We start from the raw sequence: 22,677 nt of genomic DNA, 5'->3' as shown, positions 1-22,677 counted from the left end.
TGACCCGTCGTTTATATTAAAGAGGATTAGTCTCGTTGGAGTTGGGTCCAATAGCTTCTTATCTTGCGCTGCACGATCTGATTCAACCATCGCTTGAGGCAGCGAGTTCCACTATCTCATTATCTCCCTCTCCTCGCGGTGGCCCCTCCTAAGTTCTGTTTATTTAAGGGCTTCAGGCAGGATTGTGAAAGGGGGCGTGAGGCGGAGGGTTCATCTTTGGGAAAGGCTTTGCGGTAATATTCCGTGTTTTTTTGATACGGCGCCTTATCACATCCCCGAGCCTTCAAAAGGTACTTTTTCGCAGGATATACTGCAAAGTGGTGTGACTGTATTTTGTGGGGGGGGGGGGGAACCACGGCAGCCAATTTTGCCCAGTGGAAGTGGGGTGGGGGGGAGGCGGGGGTTGGGGAGGGAGGCAAAGTGGCTGAAGGCTTTCTCGATAACAGGAGGGCAGAGGGATGGGGGTGGGGGGGGGGGGCGCGGGCGTTGAGGCGGGGAATGGACTGGGCGGGCACGGAGCGGGAGGAGTGGCTGGGAGAGTTGGGTCTTGGGAGGTGGCAGAGACGAGGGTGGTACAAGGCTGTGGAGGCTGGTGAAGGTGAAGGTGTAGGACAGAGATCTTGGCGTTGAGAGCCTGGAGCGGGTGGGGGGGGGAGAGGGTGGGGGTGTGGGGGTTCCAACCTGTTGGACGCTGATGCGGTCCGGATGGAATGCAGTTAGCGGGGTTGTGGTGTGTGGGAAACGCAGCGGGGGGGGCCGGCGCGCAAGAATCGCCAAAACTGCGGAGAGACATCAAATAGGGTCGTGACGTTACACGCTCGATCTATCTTTGTGGAGTCCTGTAGCTCAGTGGTTAGAGCACTCGCTTTGCAAGTGAGAGACCTGAGTTCAATCCCCGGGGGGTCAGGGCGAAACCTTGGGCAAGTTTCCTTACTCCACACAGAGCCTAATAATAATCCCTCCAAAGCCAAAAACAATAATAAATTGGTCATTTTCAATCTACGACTGTTTGTGGGACATTGCTGTGCGCAATTGGCTGCCGCGTTCGCCCACAGATATCCAGTCAATTCGCTTTACAGTGTGTTCTGTGAAGCGCTTTGGGACGTCCTCCCGACGTGAAAAGCGCTATATCAAATGCAAGGATTATTATTATTATTATTATTATAAGCCTGGCAAAGGCGGCGAGAGAGAGAGAGGGAGGGAGGGAGAGAGAGAGAGAGAGATGAACTTTGCATGGATAACGTGGGTGTGAGCAGGCGATAGCAAGGCACGCTGTAGTCGCACAACATAGCAGTTGGCGTGTTTGCGCAGGGTCTTTCAGTCGAAAGGGATTCAAATGATTATCTTCTGATGACCGGTCCGGGTGTCTGACACACGGAAACTCATCACTGGGCTTAAAGTGCACTCCAACGCACGCTCTGGGCTCTCCCTCCGGAGGGAGGGAAAGGGAATTAAGGCTGCGAGCCGTGCTCCAGGCAGAGGAGAAACCGGAAAGGAAGGGAAGGGCTCGGGTATTCTTCCCAGCAAAGCAAAATGCTCCTCTGTTACTTCTAACAGCCCCGAGATGCGATGAAATGCCAGCGTTATCTGTTAGAAATTTTCAAAGCAACGCAATTGGCCAGCTGAGGGCACCCTGGAGTATTCAATTAAGTCTGGGGTTGCATGCAAGCGCGAGCAATCAATAGGAATTTAAAATTCTATGAATTTTATAGCGCAGTATAATGCCCGTCGGCCCGACCCTGATCCCCGCCAGCTCCACGCTTTGCAAACTGGCAGCAGCTACAAGGGATTCTCGGCTGCTCAGAGGCCATCATCTCTGCTATTTGGGGTTGCTGTTGTTGTTGTCGAAGAGCACTGGATGCAGCTCGGCGGTTAGAGCCCTCGTCTCGCAAGCCAGGGGACCCGGGTTCGATTCCCTGGTCAGGGCGGAAGCTCAGGCAAGTTTCCTGACTCCGCGCACGAATCCGTTTACCCGGCAGTAAGTCGGAACCCAGTTGTTAGTCGATTGGCGGATTCCCTTCATTAAATAAACAATGAATCGTAATAAGTTGGTCACTCGATCCGCGGCTGCCTGCGGGGACGCTGTCCGGGCGCAATTGGCCGCCGCGTTTCGCCCGCAAAACACGCCGTCAATCCACTTTACGGCGTATCCCGTGATGCGCTTTGAGACGTCTCGACGACGTGATGAGGCGCCGTATCGAATGCGAGGGTTATTATTATTATTATTTTTATTATATAAATGCAAGTCGTTGCTGTGGGTGTTAATCCCCCCAAAAAAGGCTCAGACAGCCTTCGGGAACTCTCTCTCCTCTCTCTCTCTCCTCTCTCTCTCGCTCTCTCTCTCAGCCAAGCGAAGCGAGGAGAAACACGACAGGTATTTTAATAATAACAAGCGGAGGCCACGCTCCAGTGTTATCATTGAGGTGCCAAGCCCCGGCTCAGTCCGTCAGCCAACCCCGACCCACTCGCCCCCCCCCCTGAGTCGTAAGGTCCCAGGTTCAAGCCGGGAGACTTTGAACTCGCTCGTGCTAAGCCGAGGCTCCAATGCAACGCAGCGCAGCACGAAATGGCGCTCACACAAGCGCCTTACCGCGTCTCCGAGGCGCCTGAAAGCGCTTCGCAAGATTACACGGCAAAGTCAATCGACCGCGTGCTTGACGGCGAAGCGCGGCAGCCGATTTGCGCAGCGCACGGCAGCGTTCCCCCGCACGCGGACAGTCGAGTGACCAAATTATTTTTGTTTAAGCGCACGGATTATTAGTGCTGCGACAAGAGGACGTTTGGGACGGGCTGAACAGATGCCTGAAGGAAGAAGTGGTGGCAGATTGTCAGCCAATTCATTCAAGATTTTCTTTTATTTTTATTTTTTTCCGGTCAGCCGGGTTCCTGACACGCGCGGAAACCCGTCGCCGCGCTTCAGGGCGAGAGCATCCACTGAGCGTTAACAAAGCTGTTCCACGTTGGCCCCGGACGAGATACCACAGACAGACTGACGCCCTGAGGGTTGGGCTGGCGCTGGAACAGTCCGGTCTTCGGGACGTCTCAAAACCCTTCACAGTATTCCGGAGAGTGAATTGACCCGTACATCCCGTGGCCGAAGCGAGGCAACCAATTGCGCGCAGAGGTGCCCCACGAACAGCCGTGGATTGAAATGACCGAATTGTTAGCGTTGTTATTTTTTTTGAAGAGTTTATTGCCGCCGGAAGAGTTATCCGCCAGTCGACTACCCACCGGGTTCCTACTGAAGGCTGGGTAAGCAGAGGCGTGTGGCGTGAGGAACCTCGCCTCAGCTTTCGCCGCGGCCTGGGAATCCAACCCAGGTTTCTCGCCTGCGAGGCGAGTGCTCTAACCACTGAGCTACAGGACTCCTGGTCAACAGGGCTACAGGGACGTGTGTTGGGAATACAGCAGAGCACGAGAGAGAGAGAGAGAGAGAGAGCGAGAGCAGGAACGCGAGCCAACTACGCAGCACCAACAGATGGTCCATCAGACATCCTCCCGAGCCAGACACTAACCAACTGACTGCACCCAACATTATTATTCCTGTTTGTTCGAAACAAAACATGGTTGGGATTCACAAAGTGCCTGCATTCGTCTTTGTGGAGTCCTGTAGCTCGGTGGCGGGAGCGCTCGCCTCGCAAGCGAGAGGACCCGGGTTCGATTCCCGGGCGGGTCAGGTCAGGGCGAAACCTAAGGCGAGTTTCCTTACTCCACGCACACGCCTGTGTCTACCCGACAGTAGGTAAGAACCCGGTTGTTAGTCGATTGGAGGATCGCTTTCCGGGGGTAATAATCCATTACAAAAAGATAATAATTTAGTCACTCAATCCACGGCCGCTGTGCGTCTCGCCCACAAAACACACAGTCACTCCACTTTACAGTATATGCGGCGAAGCGCTTTGAGACGTCTCGATAAGGCGCTGTATCAAATGCAAGGATCATTATTATTATTGTTGTTGTTATTATTATTATTATTATTAAAGTCTTTCCGATCGCTATAAACGACCTCGCGATGATGCCGGGCGATCGCTGAGCGTTTCGAAACGGGTTGACCTGCGGAGGTCGCCAAGCGGATATCCTGGGTCTCAAATCCCGCCGCGTCTCAGCCCGCCCGCCAGACCGTTCCGTCCCGAAAGCCTTTGAGGCCCGGGGAGAACGTGAGACATCTCGACCACCCGATGGAGGCCCCGCGTCGAACGTAGGTTGCCGTCGGTTTACTCCCGTCCTGGGTTTGCACGCCATTAAAGCCACGGTGGTGGGTTTTCCGTCGCGCAGGGTCAGGTCGGGAAGGGCATCCCAGCAGATTGTTAACCCCCCCCCCACACCCCCCTCAGGCCTCGCCCGCTTCGTGTTTTAATCCGCTGCGTGTTTTCCCAGGGGCCGACCTCAACGACGGACGGTGGCACCAGGTCTATTTGGCCGCCCGGGGAAATCAGGTCAGCATCACTTTGGACCACGTCCCAGCCTTGAACGCTCATTCCACCGTCCAGATTTACTCGGGGAGCAGTTACTATTTCGGAGGTAGGTCACCCGTCTTTCCCATTAACACACCTTCACACACACACCCCCACACCATTCAGCCCCTCGAGCCTGTTCCGCCGTTCTATTAGATCATGTATCTGTACCTCAGCTCCAATCACTTCCCTTTGCCCCGTATCCCCTTTGATCCCCTGAACTGACAAACATCTCTCCATCTCAGTCTGGACAACGTGAATGGATCCAATCGTAATCCACAGCCTTTTGGGGGAGGGAGAGAGAGTTCCAGATCAGCCTTTGGGGACAAAAAATGTTTGGGTGAAAGTGCACCCATTTTCGGGGACTTTCTGCCACCCCCTACCACACCCCCCCCCACCCCCACACCACTGCTGTGCGCAATTAGCTGCCACGTTTCACCCACAAAATATACAGTCACCACACTTTACATTTACGGTGTATCCCGTGAAGCGCCTTGAGACGTCTCAACGACGTGATAAGGCGCTGTATCAAATGCGAGGATTATTATTGTTGTTGTTAACGCCGCCTGCCGTGTGTGATGTGCTTCTCAGGCTGTCCTGACACCGTCAGCGTCGGTGGATGCTCCAATCCCTTCGATGGTTTCCGCGGCTGCATGCGATTAATCTTTGTGGACAACCAGCCAGCCAACCTTACGCTGCTCCTGCAAGGCTCACAGGGCAATTCCAGCCACCTCCAGATAGGCCTGTGCGGAATCGTGGACAGGTAGACGCTTCACTCCCTCTTGTACGTCTGGCGCAGTGGGTCGGAGCTCTCGCCTCGCCAGCGAGAGGACCCGGGTTCGATTCCCAGGTGGGGCGAAACCTTGGGCAAGTTTCCTTACTCCACTCTGTTTACCCGGCAGTAAGTAGGAACCCGGTTGTTAGTCGATTGGCGGATGGCTTTCTGGCGGTAATAATCCCTTCCAAAAAATAACAATACGGTCAGTCAATTCGCGACTGCTTATGGGACGCCGCTGTGCACAACTGACTGCCACGTTTCTCCCACAAAATGCACAGTCACTACATTTTACGGTATGTTCTGTGAGGCGTTTCGAGACGGCGCGGAGCACGTTGAATCAGGCGCTGTAACAAAAGCAAGGAGTATTCTCGTTACCGCCGTCTGTCTGATCCAAGAGGAAACCCTTCGGCTTCGAGTTCAAGAGTATCCAAACCAGACTGAGAGTTGGGCATAAACACGCCGCTCGCATGTGGAAAATCTCCACACATGCACCCACCCCCGCCCCATCCTGAGGGTGCGATGAGGCGCCAGACCAGAAGCAAGGCTTATAATTATGTTAATATATTAATCCCGGGGCGCATCGGGCTCAGTCAGGTTGGCAAGAGCCGAGGCTTGAGGTCCTCAGAGCGCGCCATGAGTTTAACCGGCCTCCTCGCCCGCCTTTGAGAGCGCTGCCTGTCCAGCTTCCCGCGGCTTGTCCAGCTAAGGACCACCCCAACCCGTTGGGGCTTTGGCTTGTAGGGTTAGCGGAAGCCAAGTGGGAAGAATCCCATTCATCTCCTGCTGAACCCCGCAAGCCCGAACCTGTTACCCACAAAACACACCGGAGGCTTGAGATCTTAATCGGTCTTCGGCTGCGATTCCGTTTTGTCCTCAAGTCTGACCGGTTGAGTAGAAAGTCCAGCCAGGTCGAGATTTTATCTATTCGAACGTTTAGTTGTCCAGAATTGGCGGAATGGGTCAGCTAATTTACGTTCAGTCAACTCCCCCCTCTCCCTCTCCTCCCCCCACCCCCACCCCGTAAAATATACAGCAAATTCACTTTACGGTCTATATATTCTGGTCTTTTATAGATAGATTTCTTTTAGGAAATAATATCTGGGGATACAGTAAATAGTTTGGGAGTTATTAGTTATTATTATTATTATTATTACTCCCCCCTCTCCAAGCCTCAAACTCAAGCCTCAAGCCTCTCAAGACTCTCAAGCCTCAAAACTCAAGTAAAGTAATGAAACGCCTTCGCTTGCAATCTGACGGGGATCAATGCGGGGCTGGTTGCCGAACAATGAGCCTTCCAGTTCTTGAGTTGGCGTATTCTCGATTTCCCAGCGATTTCCTGTGTGCATCTCGTCGCTGTTTTACTCGTGAATCAGCACGATCAGCCGTGAAGTGAGCGAATGATTTCCATCGAGGGGGAAATGTCTAGTGGAACTGTGGCGGCAGCTTGAGCCGGAAGGTTGTGGGTTGAAGCCCCCTCGGTGGATGGCTGGGCTGACGGTCCAGGCTGAACGTCAGTGATCTCGCGGGGGTGTGGGGGGACGGGGGGGGGGGGGGGACGCAGGAAGGGCCCCTCACATGACTTCCTGTGCTAAGCGCGGGAATCGCCGCTGACATCGCTCCCTGTGTGGTACGCAGGAAGCACGATTGACATCACGTCCTGTCTTTGCGCACCGACGTCGTCGCATTGGAAAAGAAGTTGAGCAGCGACACAATGGCAGAGAAGCCGGGCCGTTATTTATTCCGCGCCACCATTTTCATGGCGGTTGGGAAAGGGGGTTTATCTGATGACCCAAACTACTGCGTTCTAATGTGGTGTTGGTGTGGTCCATTGCAAATAATGTAGAAACAGGAGGAGGCCATTCAGCCCCTTGAGCCTGTTCTGCCGTGCTATAAGATTATGGCTGATCCGTACCTCGAGTCCAATTACCCGCCTTTGCCCCGTATCCCTTAATACCCTGACCTAATGAGGTAGGTTTCTACGTGTTAACACAACATCCCAAAATGGGAGAGAAGCCAGAGCTTTCTCAGGTGTTGAGGATTGCTGTTATTTTCGGGACGGAGAGAGAGAGAGAGAGAGAGAGAGATGAGAGAGAGAGAGAGAGGAGTGTGAATTCTCTCCGACGTGGAGAGGAGGCTTATCTCGCGAGTGCTTAGAGGGTCATCATCGGCGAATTGTCGGAGGTGACCTCCTTCATCCGAAGGAGGTCACCTCCGACAATACAACACTCCGCCCCCCCACCCCCCCTTCACCCCAGAGCTGCATTGGAACGTCGGCTTAGACGTAGACGATGTGATTCCAAGCGCTGACGTGCGGGTAGGGGTGGGGGGGGGCTTGAAACCCACAACCTTCTTGACCGAGCGGGCGATAGCGGTAGCGACTGAGCCGAGACGAACACCCCCTCATTTCGGAAGCGTTAACTCTAACGAACCGATCGAACAACAAACCAACCGACTGACTAACTGGAAAAAGGACCAACCGAGTAACAAGAAAAATGTAAGTTAAACGCATCTTAACACCCAATTCCAGCAAATCGGCCGTGAAAATGATTTGTTTTCCACCTGATGAAGGCAGCAAACGATATCGAACAAGTCAATCGTTCCCGGAGACTGATTGACTGTTTGATGTTCCACTTCCTAGTGGGGTTGACGTTTTTTTTTTGCATTAGCGATGGGTAGGTATTCGCATTTCTATTTACCGCCGCCCCCCCCCCACCCCGTGTTTAATAAACGGAACAGATGCCAAATCGTTCAGGTGGTATGTTTGCTCATTGAGCCCTGACTGTATCTCAACCAATTAGCTGGAAAAAGCCGAGATGAAATGAGGAGGTGTGCGCGTGCGTGAGCGCAAAAAAAACATATTCGATCCATTGCGTTCGCCACAAGGACAACAACTTGCCTTCGTACAGCGTGGGTTAGCGACCCGGAACTCGCGGGGGCAAGGTTTCGACCCAACGACAACAAACAACGACAACTTTATTCCTGGTCTGGCGCGTCGGGAGGAAGTCCTAAGACCCTGGACGGTCAGGGATTTGGAATCCCGAAAACCCGGGGGTGAGGGGGGGGAGGTCGGGATTGAGGAGGGGAGGGGTGGGGTGGGCTGGAGGGGTGTGGAGGGCAAGGAGGGTAGGAGTTTGAGGGTGACCAAAGGCTCGGTCGAAGAGGAGGGTCTTGAAGGAGGCAGGGGAGGGAGCAAGGCAGAACGCGCAGCCAATAAATTGTCGCACCATTTCCTTTCTGTTATAGATAAGGCCTGGCTTTGGGGTGCCGGCCCGGCTCGGTTGATAGCGAGGGTCAGAAGGTAGTGGGTCCATTGAGCCGGGCTGACTCCCCTGTGCAGTACAGGAGGAGCTCTGAGTCGTCACAGGTAAACTGCTCCGTAAGACGTGACTGAGCTGTCTGGATCAGGCGGGCGTTTAGGGAGAGCTTTGGACGGTAGACAGTATGTCAATGGACGAATATCACGCGATTATGCTCGATTGCTTTGGGATCGAGGGGGCTGTGTCCCTCAGGAGGTAGTGAGGGTGTGAGGAGGCAATGCTTTGTTAAGATTTGTCGGGGTCTATGGAGGAAAGCTGTCTCTATGGCAACCGAACACCTAAACTCCCGGAATTCACAGCCGAGAAATCTTTGTGGCTGTTTGGGGGACGTTGCTGTGCGCATGCGGTGCTGTGCACGAATTCACAGACACTACACTTCACTGTAAACCGCGTGAAGCACTTGGGAGACTTGCCCCACGTGTTTGCACTTGAATGGGGGCTGAAAATGTTGCGAGCACGGGGTTAATTTCCCCGCGTCGGTAGAACCGAGTTCATTGCGGGCGCGAAATGGAATCCTGATGTTGTTGTTGTTGGTGTTGTCAGTGTGAGAGAAGGAGAGAGAGAGAGCGAGAGAGAGTATAACACTTGTATAGCGGTTATAAAGCACCTTTCAAGTCAGATACAAAGGGGGTGCGGGTGCGGAAGGGCAGGTAATAGTAATAATAATCCTCGCATCTGATACAGCGCCTTATCACGTCGTTCAGACGTCTCAAAGCGCTTCGCGGGACGCACTGTAAAGTGAATCGAATTGCGCCCGAAACCAATTGCCCACCGCAGGGGCCCGCAAACAGTCACGGATCGCGTGTGCGCGCGCTTGGTTGCTGAGCTTGCAGTGTTTATCATGGAGGGCCGATCGGGGTTAACACAACAGAAGAACTTGCTGGGCAGACAGTTGACCAAGGTCCATCCAGTTTGCCTTCCACCATCCTGCCAGTCGCTCACACATGTCGTGTCTAAAACCATGCACTGTCTCCCCCGAGATAGTGTTTCCGAACAGAAATCTCTCCCATCTGTTCCTTTCTGCTTCCACCGTTTGTCTCCTGTGCCGTACATTTTCCCACTCGCTCACCGAATTATCGTCCGCTCGGATTTCTTCCGTGCTTACCGCCCGCGCCACCCACCCACCCACCCACCCCACCTCCCCCTCCCCTTTCGATCGCAGGCCGTGTCCTCGGCTTCTGGATCGGCGCAGCTCAGCGTCCAAGCGGGCAGCAAAAGTAATAACATTGATAATAATAATCATGGCATTGGATTCTGCGCCTTAGCACGTCGTCGCGACGTCTCGAGGCGCTTCACGGGATATACTGTCGAGCGGATTGATAGGCAGCGAGCAGGGCAGTGTTCAGCAAAGCCCAGCGTGTGTCAGAGCAGGCTGCGTTCAGTGGAAAAGGTGACAGTGCTAAGCAGGGAGCAGATCGGGGTTAAGCAGGGAGCAAGGCAGTGATAAACAGGGCAGTGTTAAGCAGAAAGCAGTCCAGTCTTCTGCGCAGACCGTATAACCACGGTATCGGAAAGAGGGAGAAGACACAATTCGTTCGGGGGAATCTCCACGAAAGGCAGAGTGCAGCACGAAACCTCTCTGTACGGGTTTCGACTGAACGTTCATTAAGGAAAGAGTTTGAAGGATCGCACGGAGCGAGAGGGGACAGCTTTTGCCTTTAGTCAGCAAATAATGGTAGAGAGAGAGAGAGAGAGAGAGAGAGATAGAGAGAAGATCCTCGTGGAGTCCAGCAATACAATGAAAACGTTTGGAAGGAAATACAGTAAGCTGCGACTTTGTGTGACTTAATGACATCTGGTGGACGTAGGAATGTATTGCAAATGTTCGGAGATTCACAGAGTAACTTTCCAATTTCCTCTCCTTCCTCTGTTTTCGCTCTCTCTTTCTGCCCCCACCCTCCACCTCTCTTGTTCTCGCTCAGTCTCTCCTCTTTCTATCTGTCTTTGACTCTTTTTTTCCTCTCTCTCTCTCTCTCTCTCGCTTATCTTCCTCTCTCATTTCTCTCTCGTTCTCTCTCTCCCTTTCTCTCCCCCAGCGTGAAACGAGTTGAGATGTCCTCCTGACGGACAGGGCGCTATTTTAATTTTAAAACTGTTGTTTTCTCCCTCTTTCTTTCTCTCTATCGCTCTCCTTTCTCTCTCTTCTCTCTCTCTCTTCCTCCCTCGGAGTCCTGTAGCGTATTGGTTAGAGCACTTGCCTCTGTTTACCTCACAGCAAGTAGGAACCTGGTTGTTAGTCGATTGGCGGATCGCTTTCCGCAAGTAATAATCCCTTTAAAAATAATAATTTGGTCACTCAATCCATGACTGCTGTGTGCGATTGGCTGCCGCGTTTCGCCCACAAGCTACGCACTCAATTCACTTTACAATAGATCCTGTGAAGCGCTTTAAGACGTCTCAATAAGGCGCTATATCAAATGCAAGGATATTATCATTGAAGTCAACATCGTCTTCTCCATCTCTCTCTCTCTCTCTCTCTCTCTCTCTCTCCTTCTCTCTCTCTCTTCCTCTTAAGTGTTATTATCTTCTCCTCCTTTGTAAATGAAGCAAACACGACATGAATTATTCAGGAGCTGTTATGTTCCGCTGTTATTACTTCAGTAAATATAATAACAGGATAAATTACCGAAAGCTCACAAGCAAACGTAATGAAGCGGGGATGTACATATAATGGAAACCAGCGTCCATTGGATTCAATACACCAGGTCCCGTAAAAGCCGTTGTCTTCATTAAGGAACTCCAGCAAGTTACAAAAGATCTGTCAGACGCAATTGCAAGGAAAACTTGATGTAACGGACGTTTCGTGAAACGATTAATTACGCACGCCGTTTTAGGAAGCCCCGTTTCTCCCACGGTTAAGCTCCGACCGTCTAGTCCACGAGCAAAGTCACGTTGCAAAGGTATATCCGTGCGTTCGCTGCAGCACTTTATTGTGATAATCGTAAGGACAATCGTTGCATTCGATTTGGCGTCTTATCGTACCGTTGAGACGTCTTAAAGCGCTTCGCAGGATATCCTGTGAAGTGGATTGAGTGACTGCATTTTTTTGGGGGTGTGGTGGTGGGGGGGGGGGGAAGGGATTGTTACTCCCAGAAAAGCCAATCGACTAACAACCGGGTTCCTACTTACCGCTGGGTAACCAGAGGCGTGTGCGTGCGTGCGCGTGTGTGTGTAGAGTAAGGAAACCTGCCTAAAGTTTCGCCCCCGACCTGACCGGACCCGACCCGCCCGGGAATCGAACCCGGGTCCCTCCCTCCCGCTCGCGAGGCGAGGCGAGAGCGCCCTGACCGCCTGCGTTAAAGCCCGTGCGCGTTTCCTAACAGACGTGTGATCGCCGGCTTGTTTTTGGTAGGTGTTTGCCCAACTACTGCGAGCACGGGGGGGAGTGCTCGCAAACCTGGAGCGGCTTTTACTGTGACTGCACGGGGACAGGATACACCGGGGAGACCTGCCACAGATGTGAGTAACAAGGAACAAACCCGGCCGCTCGCTACCGGGGAAGTTTTTCTTGAGCGGGTTCTGCTTGTTTTAACGGGAAGCTTCGGGAGGTGACCGCCCCCCCCCATCGAAGTCCGGAGCTGTTCGCGCGGGATAGTTCACCTTACCCTGAACGGCAACCGAGCCGAAGTCATCGCCCGATGGCACAGCACAAGTTTCAATAATAACAACGGCAATAACACCAGCAGTAGCAGTAATAATAAAAAGAATAATAAAAGTAGTAATAAAAATAATAATAAAAATAACAACACTGATAACAACGCTAATAGCAATAATAATAATAATAATATAGCAATAATAATATAAATCTTCGCCCTTGATCCTTTAAAAGAATTGACAATAAACGTGGGACACTGCTGTGCGCAATTGCCTGTCTCATTTCACCCACAGACTATAGTCATTTGTCTTCACAGTATATTCAATACAAATTGTTATTGTTATTATTATTATTATTATTACTATTAACAGCGCCCCCTTCTGGAGCATGATCTCAGTTTTCGTTTAGACACAGCCTTTCGATGTCTCACAACACTTCACGGGCATCAGACACGGGAGAGCGGAGAGGATTGGGGGGTCGGGGCAGTTGGGAGGCAACTGTAGGTAAAACCAGTCAGGTCTAACAGCATCAACCACAACTGGGGCGCAGTGGGGTGGGGGGGAGGGGGGAGGGGGGAGGCAGGAGGTGACCGTCAGCCCGGTCGAGGAGGAAGGTCTTCGGTCGTTATCCAAAAGAGGGGAAGGAGGCAGTGAGGCGGGAGGAGGGATTGAGGGAGAGAGTTCCAAAGTTTGGTGGCGAAGGGGCTGAAAGTGCCGCACTCGCCCAACAAAACACACAGTCTTTACGCCCGACACAAATGACCCCACGAAGGGCTTTGAGATGTTCTGATACCGTCCGATGCCGTATTCCAATACGAGGACTGTTATTAACTCATTCCTTACGGCTATTTTGTTTCACTCTCAGAGCACAATTAACTTTCCTTCCTTCCTTCCTTCCTTCCTTTTCTCTCTCTCTTTCTCTTTCTCTTTCTCTATCTGTCCTCTGTCTCTTACTCTTCCTCTTACTCTTCCTCTCTATCTCTCTCTCTCTCCAGCAAGATCGTGCAGTTTTTATGCAAAGTGTTTTTGCTACGCTCATTGCGATGATAATTAATAACAATAATCCTTGCACTTGGTGTGACGCCTTATCACGTCTTCGGGACGCCTCAAACCGCTTTAAAGTCTAGCGGCTGGTTTTGAGCGCTTTGAGTCGTCTCGGAAGACGTGATCAAATGCTATATCAAACGTAAGGATTATTCTTGAGATTCTTGTTGTTGTTCTTTGTGTTGTTGTTCGTGTTCTTGTTCTTGTTGTTGTGTTGTTCTTGTTGTGTTGTTGTGTTGCTGTTCTTGTTCTTTCTGTTGTTCTTTTTCTTGTTCTTGTTGTCGTTGTTGTTGTTTGTTGTTGATGTTGTGTTGTTGTGTTGTTGTCGTGTTCTTGTTGGTCTCACTGTGTTGTTGTGTTGTTGTGTTGTTGTTCTGTTTGCTGTTCTTGTTCTTCTTGTTCTTCTTGTTGTTGTGTTGTTGTTCTCGTTGCGGTGTTGTTGTGTTGTTGTTGTGTGGTTGTTGTTGTTGTTGTCGCTATGCCCCCTATGCTGCAGGTCTCCGCTGGTTGTAAAGCTTTGCCTTTTGATCCCTTCCCCCACACTGCAGCAGTGCACGAGCAGTCGTGTGAAGCCGTGAAGCACAAAGGCAGGACATCCGGAGTCTTCCCCATCGATCCAGACGGCAGTGCTGCTGCCAAACCTTTCCTGGTGTACTGCAACATGACAGGTGAGCCACCCAGCCCAGCCCCGCCCAACCCAGCCCCGCCCAACCCAGCCCCGCCCAACCCAGCCCAACCCAACCCCAAGACAGCCCAACCCAACCCCAACCCAACCCAGCCCAGCCCAGCCCAGCCCCGCCCAACCCAGCCCAGCCCAGCCCCGCCCAACCCCAACCCAGTCCAACCCAACCCAGCCCCGCCCAACCCAGCCCCGCCCAACCCAGCCCAACCCAACCCAACCCAGCACAGCCCAACCCAATCCCAACCCAACCCAGCACAGCCCAGCCCAACCCAATCCCAACCCAGCCCAGCCCAACCCCCGCCCAACCCAACCCAACCCAGCACAGCCCAGCCCAACCCAATCCCAACCCAGCCCAACCCAACCCAACCCAGCCCAGCCCAACCCAGCCCAACCCAACCCAACCCAGCACAGCCCAGCCCAACCCAATCCCAACCCAGCCCAACCCAGCACAGCCCAGCCCAACCCAATCCCAACCCAGCCCAACCCAACCCAACCTAGCCCAGTCCAACCCAGCCCAATCCAACCCAACCCAACCCAAACCAGCCCAACCCAACCCAACCCAACCCAACCCAACCCAGCACAGCCCAACCCAATCCCAACCCAACCCAATCCCAACCCAACCCAACCCAGCACAGCCCAGCCCAACCCAACCCAACCCAGCCCAACCCAACCCAGCCCAGCCCAACCCAGCCCAACCCAGCCCAACCCAACCCAACCCAGCACAGGCCAACCCAGCACAGCCCAGCCCAACCCCTCCCAACCCAACCCCAACCCAACCCAACCCAACCCAGCCCAACCCAAACCAGCGCAACCCAACCCAGCCCAGCCCCGCCCAACCCAGCCCAACCCAACCCAGCACAGCACAGCCCAGCCCAGCCCAACCCAACCCCAACTCAGCCCAACCCAGCCCAACCAAACCCAACCAAACCCAGCCCAGCCCAGCCCAACCCAACCCCAACTCAGCCCAACCCAGCCCAACCCAGCCCAACCCAACCCAGCCCAGCCCAGCCCAGCCCAGCCCAACCCAACCCCAACCCAGCCCAACGCAGCCCAACCCAACCCAACCCAGCCCAGCCCAGCACAGCCCAGCCCAACCCAACCCCAACCCAGCCCAGCCCAACCCAACCCAACCCAACCCAGCCCAGCCCAGCCCAACCCCAGCGCAACCCAACCCAACCCCAGCCCAACCCAACCCAGCCCAGCCCAACCCAGTAATCAATAATAACAATAATAATAATCCTTGCATTTGATACAGCGTCTTATCACATCTCTCTCTCTCTCTCGCTCTCTCTCCCTCTTTCTTTGGAGGGATGCATCCTGTTTACCTAATTCTGGAGATTATTAGACACGCGTTGGCAAGAGCAAAGGCGTTGGGGAGACCCCAGATTGAGTCGTTGGAGGAACTGCTGGAGTCTAATCAGTTTAAAACCACACAGCTCGCCATCGAGAGCACTGACTGGCAAGCTTTCCCGCAGCTTGGCCAGCTAGGACCACCCTCCCCGCTAGGGCTCTGGCTTGTAGATTACGTGAACGCTGGCTGCTGCAATTTGCCTTCAAAACCACACGGTCACTACACTTTACAGTGAATCTCGTGACGTGCTTTGCGAGGTCCTCCTGGATCTCCCAAGTGTTAAATTGGGGGGGTGGGAAGGGTGGGTGGAGGGTGTGGGGGGGGAGGGGAGGGGTGGGGGGATTCCCAACTGCTGGAATTTAACTGGCTAAAACAAGATAGCTTGAAATCGAGAGCGTTGTCTGAGCTTTGCTGCTCGCTTGTCCAGCAAGGACCATCCCGACAACACCCTTTGAATGTCAACGCATTAACTTCGCTCTCTATCTCTCTCTCACTCTCTCTCGCTCGTTCTCTCTCTCTCTCTCTCTCTGAACGACAGAGGACAAGACATGGACTATAATCCAGCACAACAACACAGAGCTGACCAGAGTGCGAGGCTCCAGAGGGGAGAGGAGTGGTTTGGTTGACTTCAACTACACAGCCAGTCTGGACCAGCTTCAAGCCATGATGGACAGCATGGAACACTGCGAACAGGAAGTGGCCTTCCACTGTAAGAAATCGCGTCTCTTCGACACGCCCGGTGAGCCTAAACACGTCGACCACGAACGCAAATGACTCGCGCTCACACAGCCCCCTCCACGCGGGGCAGGGTCTCGGAGGGCTTGATGGTGGCGGAGCCGGGGTGGGGTTGGGTGTAGGATTCCAAAGCTTCGGGAAGCAAGCTTTGCCGGCAAATCTTCCCCCCACCTCATCCTCCACCCACCGCCCCCACCACCTTTTTTTGTTTGTGGGGGTCATCTCTGCGCTCGTATTGGCGGCCTCTTCAACCTATTAAAATACGCAGTCACTACACTTCACAGTGAATCCTCCGAAAGCACTTTGAGACATCTTCCCAGGGTAGAAGGAGTTACATTAATAAAGCGAGGATAGATACCGTATAAAAGGACACTTAGACATTCAGGGATTTGGAAACCGATAGATACGTCGATAGAAACAAGGGTCGAGGTCGGGGCAGTGGGGAATCGATTGAACGATCAGCGCTGAGTCTATTTGCGACTCTATTTATGATTAATCAGTGCTTAGTTGGCTTGACGGAGAGTTGGGACGCAAAGTGATCCCGTCTTCCCTGGCAACACGCAAAGAAAAAAAAAACTCCCGTCCCTCCTCAAAGTCATTAATCTTGCTTCCCGGAAAAAAAAGCTCGTCGCAAAGCAGAAAAATAATTCAATCCTGCAATAATTTAGCTGGTGGAACCTCCAGCGAGGCCAGCCTCTGCACGCGAGGGTTTCCTGGTGATTATCTGCTGACAAGAAAGGGGGCAGCGAGGCTGATTCCAACGCCCTATGGCTCTATTACTCTCCGGCGACCGGAATTTCACTCAACTGCATATAAATGCAGAAACCTCACCTTCAGAACAAATGACCTCTCATCAACCATACAGTCCCAATTACATTCGATTTCCCCCCCAAACACCGCAGTCGCTTGACCCAGAAACATGTGGCGCGCAATTGGTTTGCCGCGTTTCACCCGCAAAATATACAGTCACTTCATTGGCAGCGTATTGTGTGAAGCGCTTTGAGAAGGTCTCAACGGTGCGATAAGGCACGATCACAGAGGAAGGTCTTCAGACCGGGACTTGAAGGAGGCAAGAGAGGGGGTGTGGGGGTGAGGCGGAGGGTTTGCGGGAGAGAGTTCCAGAGCGCGGTGGGCGGGCGGGCGGGCGGGCGGGTGGGGGGGGTTCCAGAGAAGGGAGTTTCGCTCTGCTTCGTCGCTGTGTGCAAATTGGCTGCCGAGTTCGCCCGCAAAACACTGCGCTTTAGGCTGTACCTGTAACCTGTGAAGCGTTTTGAGATGTGGTCCAATGCTGCATCAAATGCAAGGATTATTATTAGTATTATTATCGTTATTATGTCTGCCCAGTGATGTGTACTGAGTATAATTATCTCTGAGTCCTTCAACGCCTTGTTACACCCAAAGCGTGTCAACTGATTTAGAATTAGGACGCAATGTTTATCCAACCCTCGGACCCCAATGCGTTAGGAAAGTTCTCCAGGGGTTGACCACCTTCACAGACTCTCAGTTTTTTTGTGCGTAAAGTGTGGATGATTTTAAAATCGCCCCCTCCAGACTTTATTCCCACCCCCCCCCCCCCACCACCCTAAAATAATTTCACGGGTAGCTGTTAAGCACCAGCACTGAAGCCCTCTCTACCCGTCTCTCTCTCTCTGTCTCGCCCCCCCATCCCTCTCTCTTGCATTTCCTCCCTCCCCAACTCACTCTCACTCTCACTCCTTGCCACCATCATATATTTCTTCAAAAAAATAATAATAAATTAGTGGGGACACTGCTGCGCGCAATTGGCTGCCGGATTTCGCTCACTATATATGCACCCAATTCACTTTACAAGTCTATTCTGCGAAGCGCTTTGAGACGTCTCGAAGACGTGAGAGGCGCTATATCAAATCAAGGGATTATTATTATTATTATGCCTCCCTCCCACTCTCCCTCCCTCCCTCCTTCCCTCCCATCCGCCCTCCCTCCCTCCCACCTGCCCTCACCCCACTTTCTCCTTCAATAACATTAATCATCCAGCCAGACTCCGTGTTAATCAGCGATGTCTTACAGGAGGAGAAATAGGCTGCAAGAGGTTTGATGGCTCAGAGCTTTGGTCTGAACGCACCATGATTGACACTTAACATCGATTTGGGGAAAGATGGCAGAGGCGTTGTGTAAATTCCCGTTTTAATATTCCACAAGGCCCTCTCGCCACACGTGCCCTTGTAGCCTGGTTCTCAAGGACGCTTCCCAACATATAAATACAGACAGATGGAAGATTGGCATTAATTATCTTACAGCATCGCCATCCTTCAGAAATAAGGTCAGCGATAGAGAGTGTCGAGCTGTTTCTCGGAGCTGGGATCCTTCCAAATGCTCCAATTATTACGCCGTTAATTGTCAGACGTCAATTCGGAATTGCAACATATGGCGAGGAAGATTATTGTCAGGTCAGCCCGGTGTTGACCCAGGCTTCCTGAAGAAGCAGATAAACTCCTGTGCACCATCTGCGCGCAGAAGGCCACGAGTTTCCCAGTCCGACTCGCTTCCCGACGCTCAGCGCTTCACGGGCCGTCGACCGAGATTCACGTCCCCGTCCGGCGAATGCTGCGGTGACTTTAAAGAAAACTGGGGACGCCGCTGGGCGCGATTGGCCTTCGCGTTTCGCCCACAAAAACACGCAGCCTTACTGTGTGTCCCGTGAAGCGCTTTGAGTGAGACGTCTCGACGACCTGACGAGGCGCTGTATCAAACTCAAGGATTATTATTATTATTGTATCATTAGTCGATACCACACACAACACGATGCAAAATTCCATTTGTGCAGCGCCTTTCACCCCGCGAGGACGTCCCACGAGAACGCCCGCAGCATCTCAGTTGTGGCTTTTGGTTTCGGATCAGCATTGGGGACATTTCTTTCTTTTAATCTTGCCCCAATAACGCCTTCAAGACAGGGGTTAGATGTCAAAAGCTACTCTCTCCCTCCTGCCTGCCCTGCCCTCTGCCTCAACCCCAATCTCCCAGAGACTCGCAGCGTGGAGGCAATCCAAATTTGTTCCGTTTCACTGGACTCGCGAGATTGCCAATCGGGTCGCAATTTGCCCCTCGCCTCACGGCCGCCTTTTCTGTCGGGACCCCTGTGGGCGCTTTGACCCGAGTCCACACTGCCCTCGCCATGTCTTGCGACCCAGCCCCCGATTTCAGAGGTGAAAACGACAGCCAGCCAAACCCGTTGCCGCTTAGAGGTTTGATGGAACGGTAAATAAGCGTCAGACACGGGGACTTTCAGCAAAACTGATTGCAGTCAGAGTGCCCGTAAAACAATTGTTCGTCTCGTGTAGTCCACTCCACTCCGCAGATGCGGGGTGGGTGAGGGGGAGGAGTGGGGGTGGGGGGGTTGGGGTGTTTTGGGGGATGGTGGGGGTGAGCCTTAACCGATGGTCTTGTTGGTCGCGGCTCACTAAGTGGGATTTATTTAACAACAATCGCGAGAATCGAACGCACAAAAAAAAATGGGGTCCTGTAGCTCAGTGGTTAGAGCGCTTTCCGGGCGTAATAATCCCTTTAAAAATGATATAATTGTGGGGACACCGCTGTGCGCAATTGGCTACCGCGTTTCGCCCACAAAATACACAAGTCGATTCTGCACTGTATTCTGCGAAGCGCTTTAAGACGTCTGAACAATGTCCGACACACCCGAAGCAAAGCCTCTACCCCACTAACCAGTGAAGATTAGCACATCCCACATTGCCACTTTCACCCTTTTAACGTGTTTTTCTCTCTCTCTCTCTCTCTCTCTCTCCGTCAAACTCGGATTGAGGTGCCGTGGATTTGCGAGGACTTTCACCCCCAGTTCCTTTACCTCCTCGTTCTTCCCTCCGTCCCTTGTTAATTTACGTTCCCTCCGCAAACAGGGTTTGCAGGGTTGAGTCAACACGGCCCAGGTTGACCACAATTTTCCCGCCGTCTCTCTCCTCTAACATATGTGTTGTTGTCAGGAGCGATGGAGCAGATGTCCTTGATTGTCAGGTAGTGAGAAGTGGAACTCCCCCAAGACGTCGGCTAACAACATGTCACGCACTAAAAATCAGCATTCAGCCTCGTAAACAGGTGTAAGTCAGTTCAGGTCCCCTTCAACTTACCAATGTTTCATCTCTTTTGGAGATAGCTCATCAACAGAGAAGCTGCCGACGTTTGGCAATCTTGCTGGAGAGTGTGACTGGGGGAATGTAAAGAGAGTTCATTTGCACGTTGTCCCCCCAACAGCCGGCAACTAAATGACCACAGCATCATCTGGGCGATTCTTGGCTCTGCCTTTTTTTGAATAGCGCCCTGGGATCTTTAAAGCCCGGGATCTCAGTTAAACATCTCATCCGAAGTTACATCTACCCCTCGCTCTCCTCTCTCTCTCTCTCTCTCTCTCTCTCACATCCACAAGCATCTGCAGAGGAAGGAATGTCACCTTAGACTTTAAACTCACAGCATCAAAGGTGATTCGACCCATTGCGTCCATGCAGTTTCCGTCTCGACTCCCGGCTCCGTAGACCAATAACAATTGCGACAATGACTATTTTCCTTACATTTGATGCAGCGCCTTTTCACGCCGTCGGGACGTCTCGAAGCGCTCGGCAGGATTCACTGCAAAGTGGATTCACTGCGCTTTTCAGTGGCCGAAACACGGCGGACAATTGCGCACAAGGTTTTATATTGTCTGTTGCTTGACAGATTCAAAACTGTTCGAGTTTCTTCACGCGGCTAAACCTTCTAACCACCTCCCCCCACCCCCTCCACCCGCCCCCGGCATCCTTGCAACAAATGTCATGCAACTAATCGTGCATCGCAGGAGTCTTGGCATTTGCCTGCAGAACACACGGTCACCGAACTTTACAATAAATCTTGTGAGGCAACGCTCAGAGATGTGCTCCCGACATGGATCAAAAATGTAAGGGATGATTATTTTTATCATTAGGATTATTATTCTTCTGAAAGACTGTAACTTTCACCTGCAGGGTTTTACGTGATCGGGCGCCGGATCAAAGGCAAGGATTATTATTGTTGTTATTGCACGATAAAGAGAGGCGTGCGGAGTTAGGGAAACTTCCCTGAGGTTTCGTCCTCTCGCCCTCGTCTTCGGATGGAACATTAGCAAACGAAGGGTCACGAGAGCCTTAATACCTTTTCCCGGCGGTAAATGAGAAAATTGACATGAAATTCGCGGACTCGTCAATATGTTTTATTTTCCAAGGTATATATATATATATCTGTATATATTCTTTGAAAAAGCGAGCTCGACTGCAATTAAAGCTCCGCATAATTACCTCTGTTTGAGAGCTCAGTGAACATACACACACACACGCGCACAAAGCAGGTATTGCCTGAGGGAGAGAAGCTTTTATTGGTGAAACCTGTAATTATAGGCTCGCTCTGCTTTCCCTCGGGTCTGATGTGCCTGACATGCTGTGAAATGAACATAAAGCTATTTTTGTACTTGTCAAGTCGCAAATCTTTCAGCGATTCCACAGCCCCTCAGGCGATACCATTGACATAACGCTCCACAAAGATGTTGCATAACCAATTACCCTCAGCCCCCATCTCTCCCCCCCCCCCCCCCCCACCCGCCTCTCCCCTCTCTCGCCTAACCCCCCCCCCCCCCCCACCAACACCACCCCCTTCCACCCCCCGCCCCCGCCCCCCAATCCCACAGTAACAATAGTGTTAGATACGGGCAGCCAAACCCACTGTATCTCCCGCAACCTAACCCGCACTGCGACCGCTTTCAAGCCATCATCGTTCGCTGACATTAATGATAACGATGGCAGCTTTTGGAGTCCTGTAGCGTAGTGGTTAGAGCACTCGTCTCGCAAAGCGAGAGGACGCAGGTTCGATTACCGGGCGGGACCACAGATAAGGCGCTATATCAAATGCAAGTATATTATTATTACTATTATTAATCCTTGCATTTGATATACCGCCTCATCTCGTTGTCGAAACTTCGCAAATTGCTTCACGGATTTACTCTAATAATAATAATAGTAATCCTTGCATTTGATACAGCGCTGTATCAGCTTATTGTTGGAATCGAATGCGCTCTCTCTCTCTCTCTCTCTCTCTCTCCCTGGAGGGACGCACCCTGCTTACCTAATTCCGGAGAGTATTAGGCGCAAGTTGGCAAGAGCCACGGGTTAGAGGGAGAACTTAGAGTGTGCGTTGGGGGTAACTGTTGGGAGTCTATAACCAGCTAAAACCGCACACTTGCCATTGATAGCGCAGTCTGGACAGCTTTCACCGCTGCTTGTCCAGTAGAAAGTGACCCCACAGTCTCTGATTTAACAAGTAAAGTGTGTCACTGCAAATCCAGTGCTATTGGGTGCAGATGATTTACCCAAAAAAAACTGTTTGCAAATCGCTGTAAATTCAGGATGAGGCATGACCCGTCTGGAAGTCATTACAGGATCATATTCAGCGCCAAGTCGCCTTGAGACCTTGCCAGACTGCTCAGTTATTTGCACCAATTATTCCTGGAGTGAGAAAGGGAGCGAGAAGCAGCTAAATGGAATTGGTGAAGTCACGTCAGAGCCAAGAGTGTCTGACCCAGATAAACATCACGGAGCACGTGGAAATCTACTGCCCTTGGTGGGCAAAGTGCTTAGGAGCTCATGATGTTCGACTTGAAAAGATCTTGCTTTTAAACCAGTCTTCACCTAAGAGTCTTGTAGCGCAGTGGTTAGAGCCCTTGCCTCGCA

General features: G+C 52.2%; 1 protein-coding gene across 1 annotated transcript in view; it reads left to right on the top strand.

Moving 5' to 3' along the window:
- Positions 1–22,677, top strand: part of LOC103191537 (contactin-associated protein-like 5) — a 123,314-nt gene that overhangs the window by 59,990 nt on the left and 40,647 nt on the right. The window contains exons 9-13 of the mRNA XM_042336196.1: positions 4,378–4,521; positions 5,046–5,217; positions 11,902–12,008; positions 13,736–13,855; positions 15,759–15,959. Of these exons, the coding sequence (XP_042192130.1) occupies positions 4,378–4,521; positions 5,046–5,217; positions 11,902–12,008; positions 13,736–13,855; positions 15,759–15,959 (744 nt within the window). The remainder of the gene's footprint in view (positions 1–4,377; positions 4,522–5,045; positions 5,218–11,901; positions 12,009–13,735; positions 13,856–15,758; positions 15,960–22,677) is intronic.

This window comes from Callorhinchus milii, unplaced genomic scaffold, assembly GCF_018977255.1.
Source record: "Callorhinchus milii isolate IMCB2004 unplaced genomic scaffold, IMCB_Cmil_1.0 Scaffold6, whole genome shotgun sequence".
Lineage (NCBI taxonomy): Eukaryota > Metazoa > Chordata > Chondrichthyes > Chimaeriformes > Callorhinchidae > Callorhinchus > Callorhinchus milii.
The sequence above is the reverse complement of the archived record's forward strand: the minus strand, read 5'-3'. Positions and strand labels throughout refer to the sequence as shown.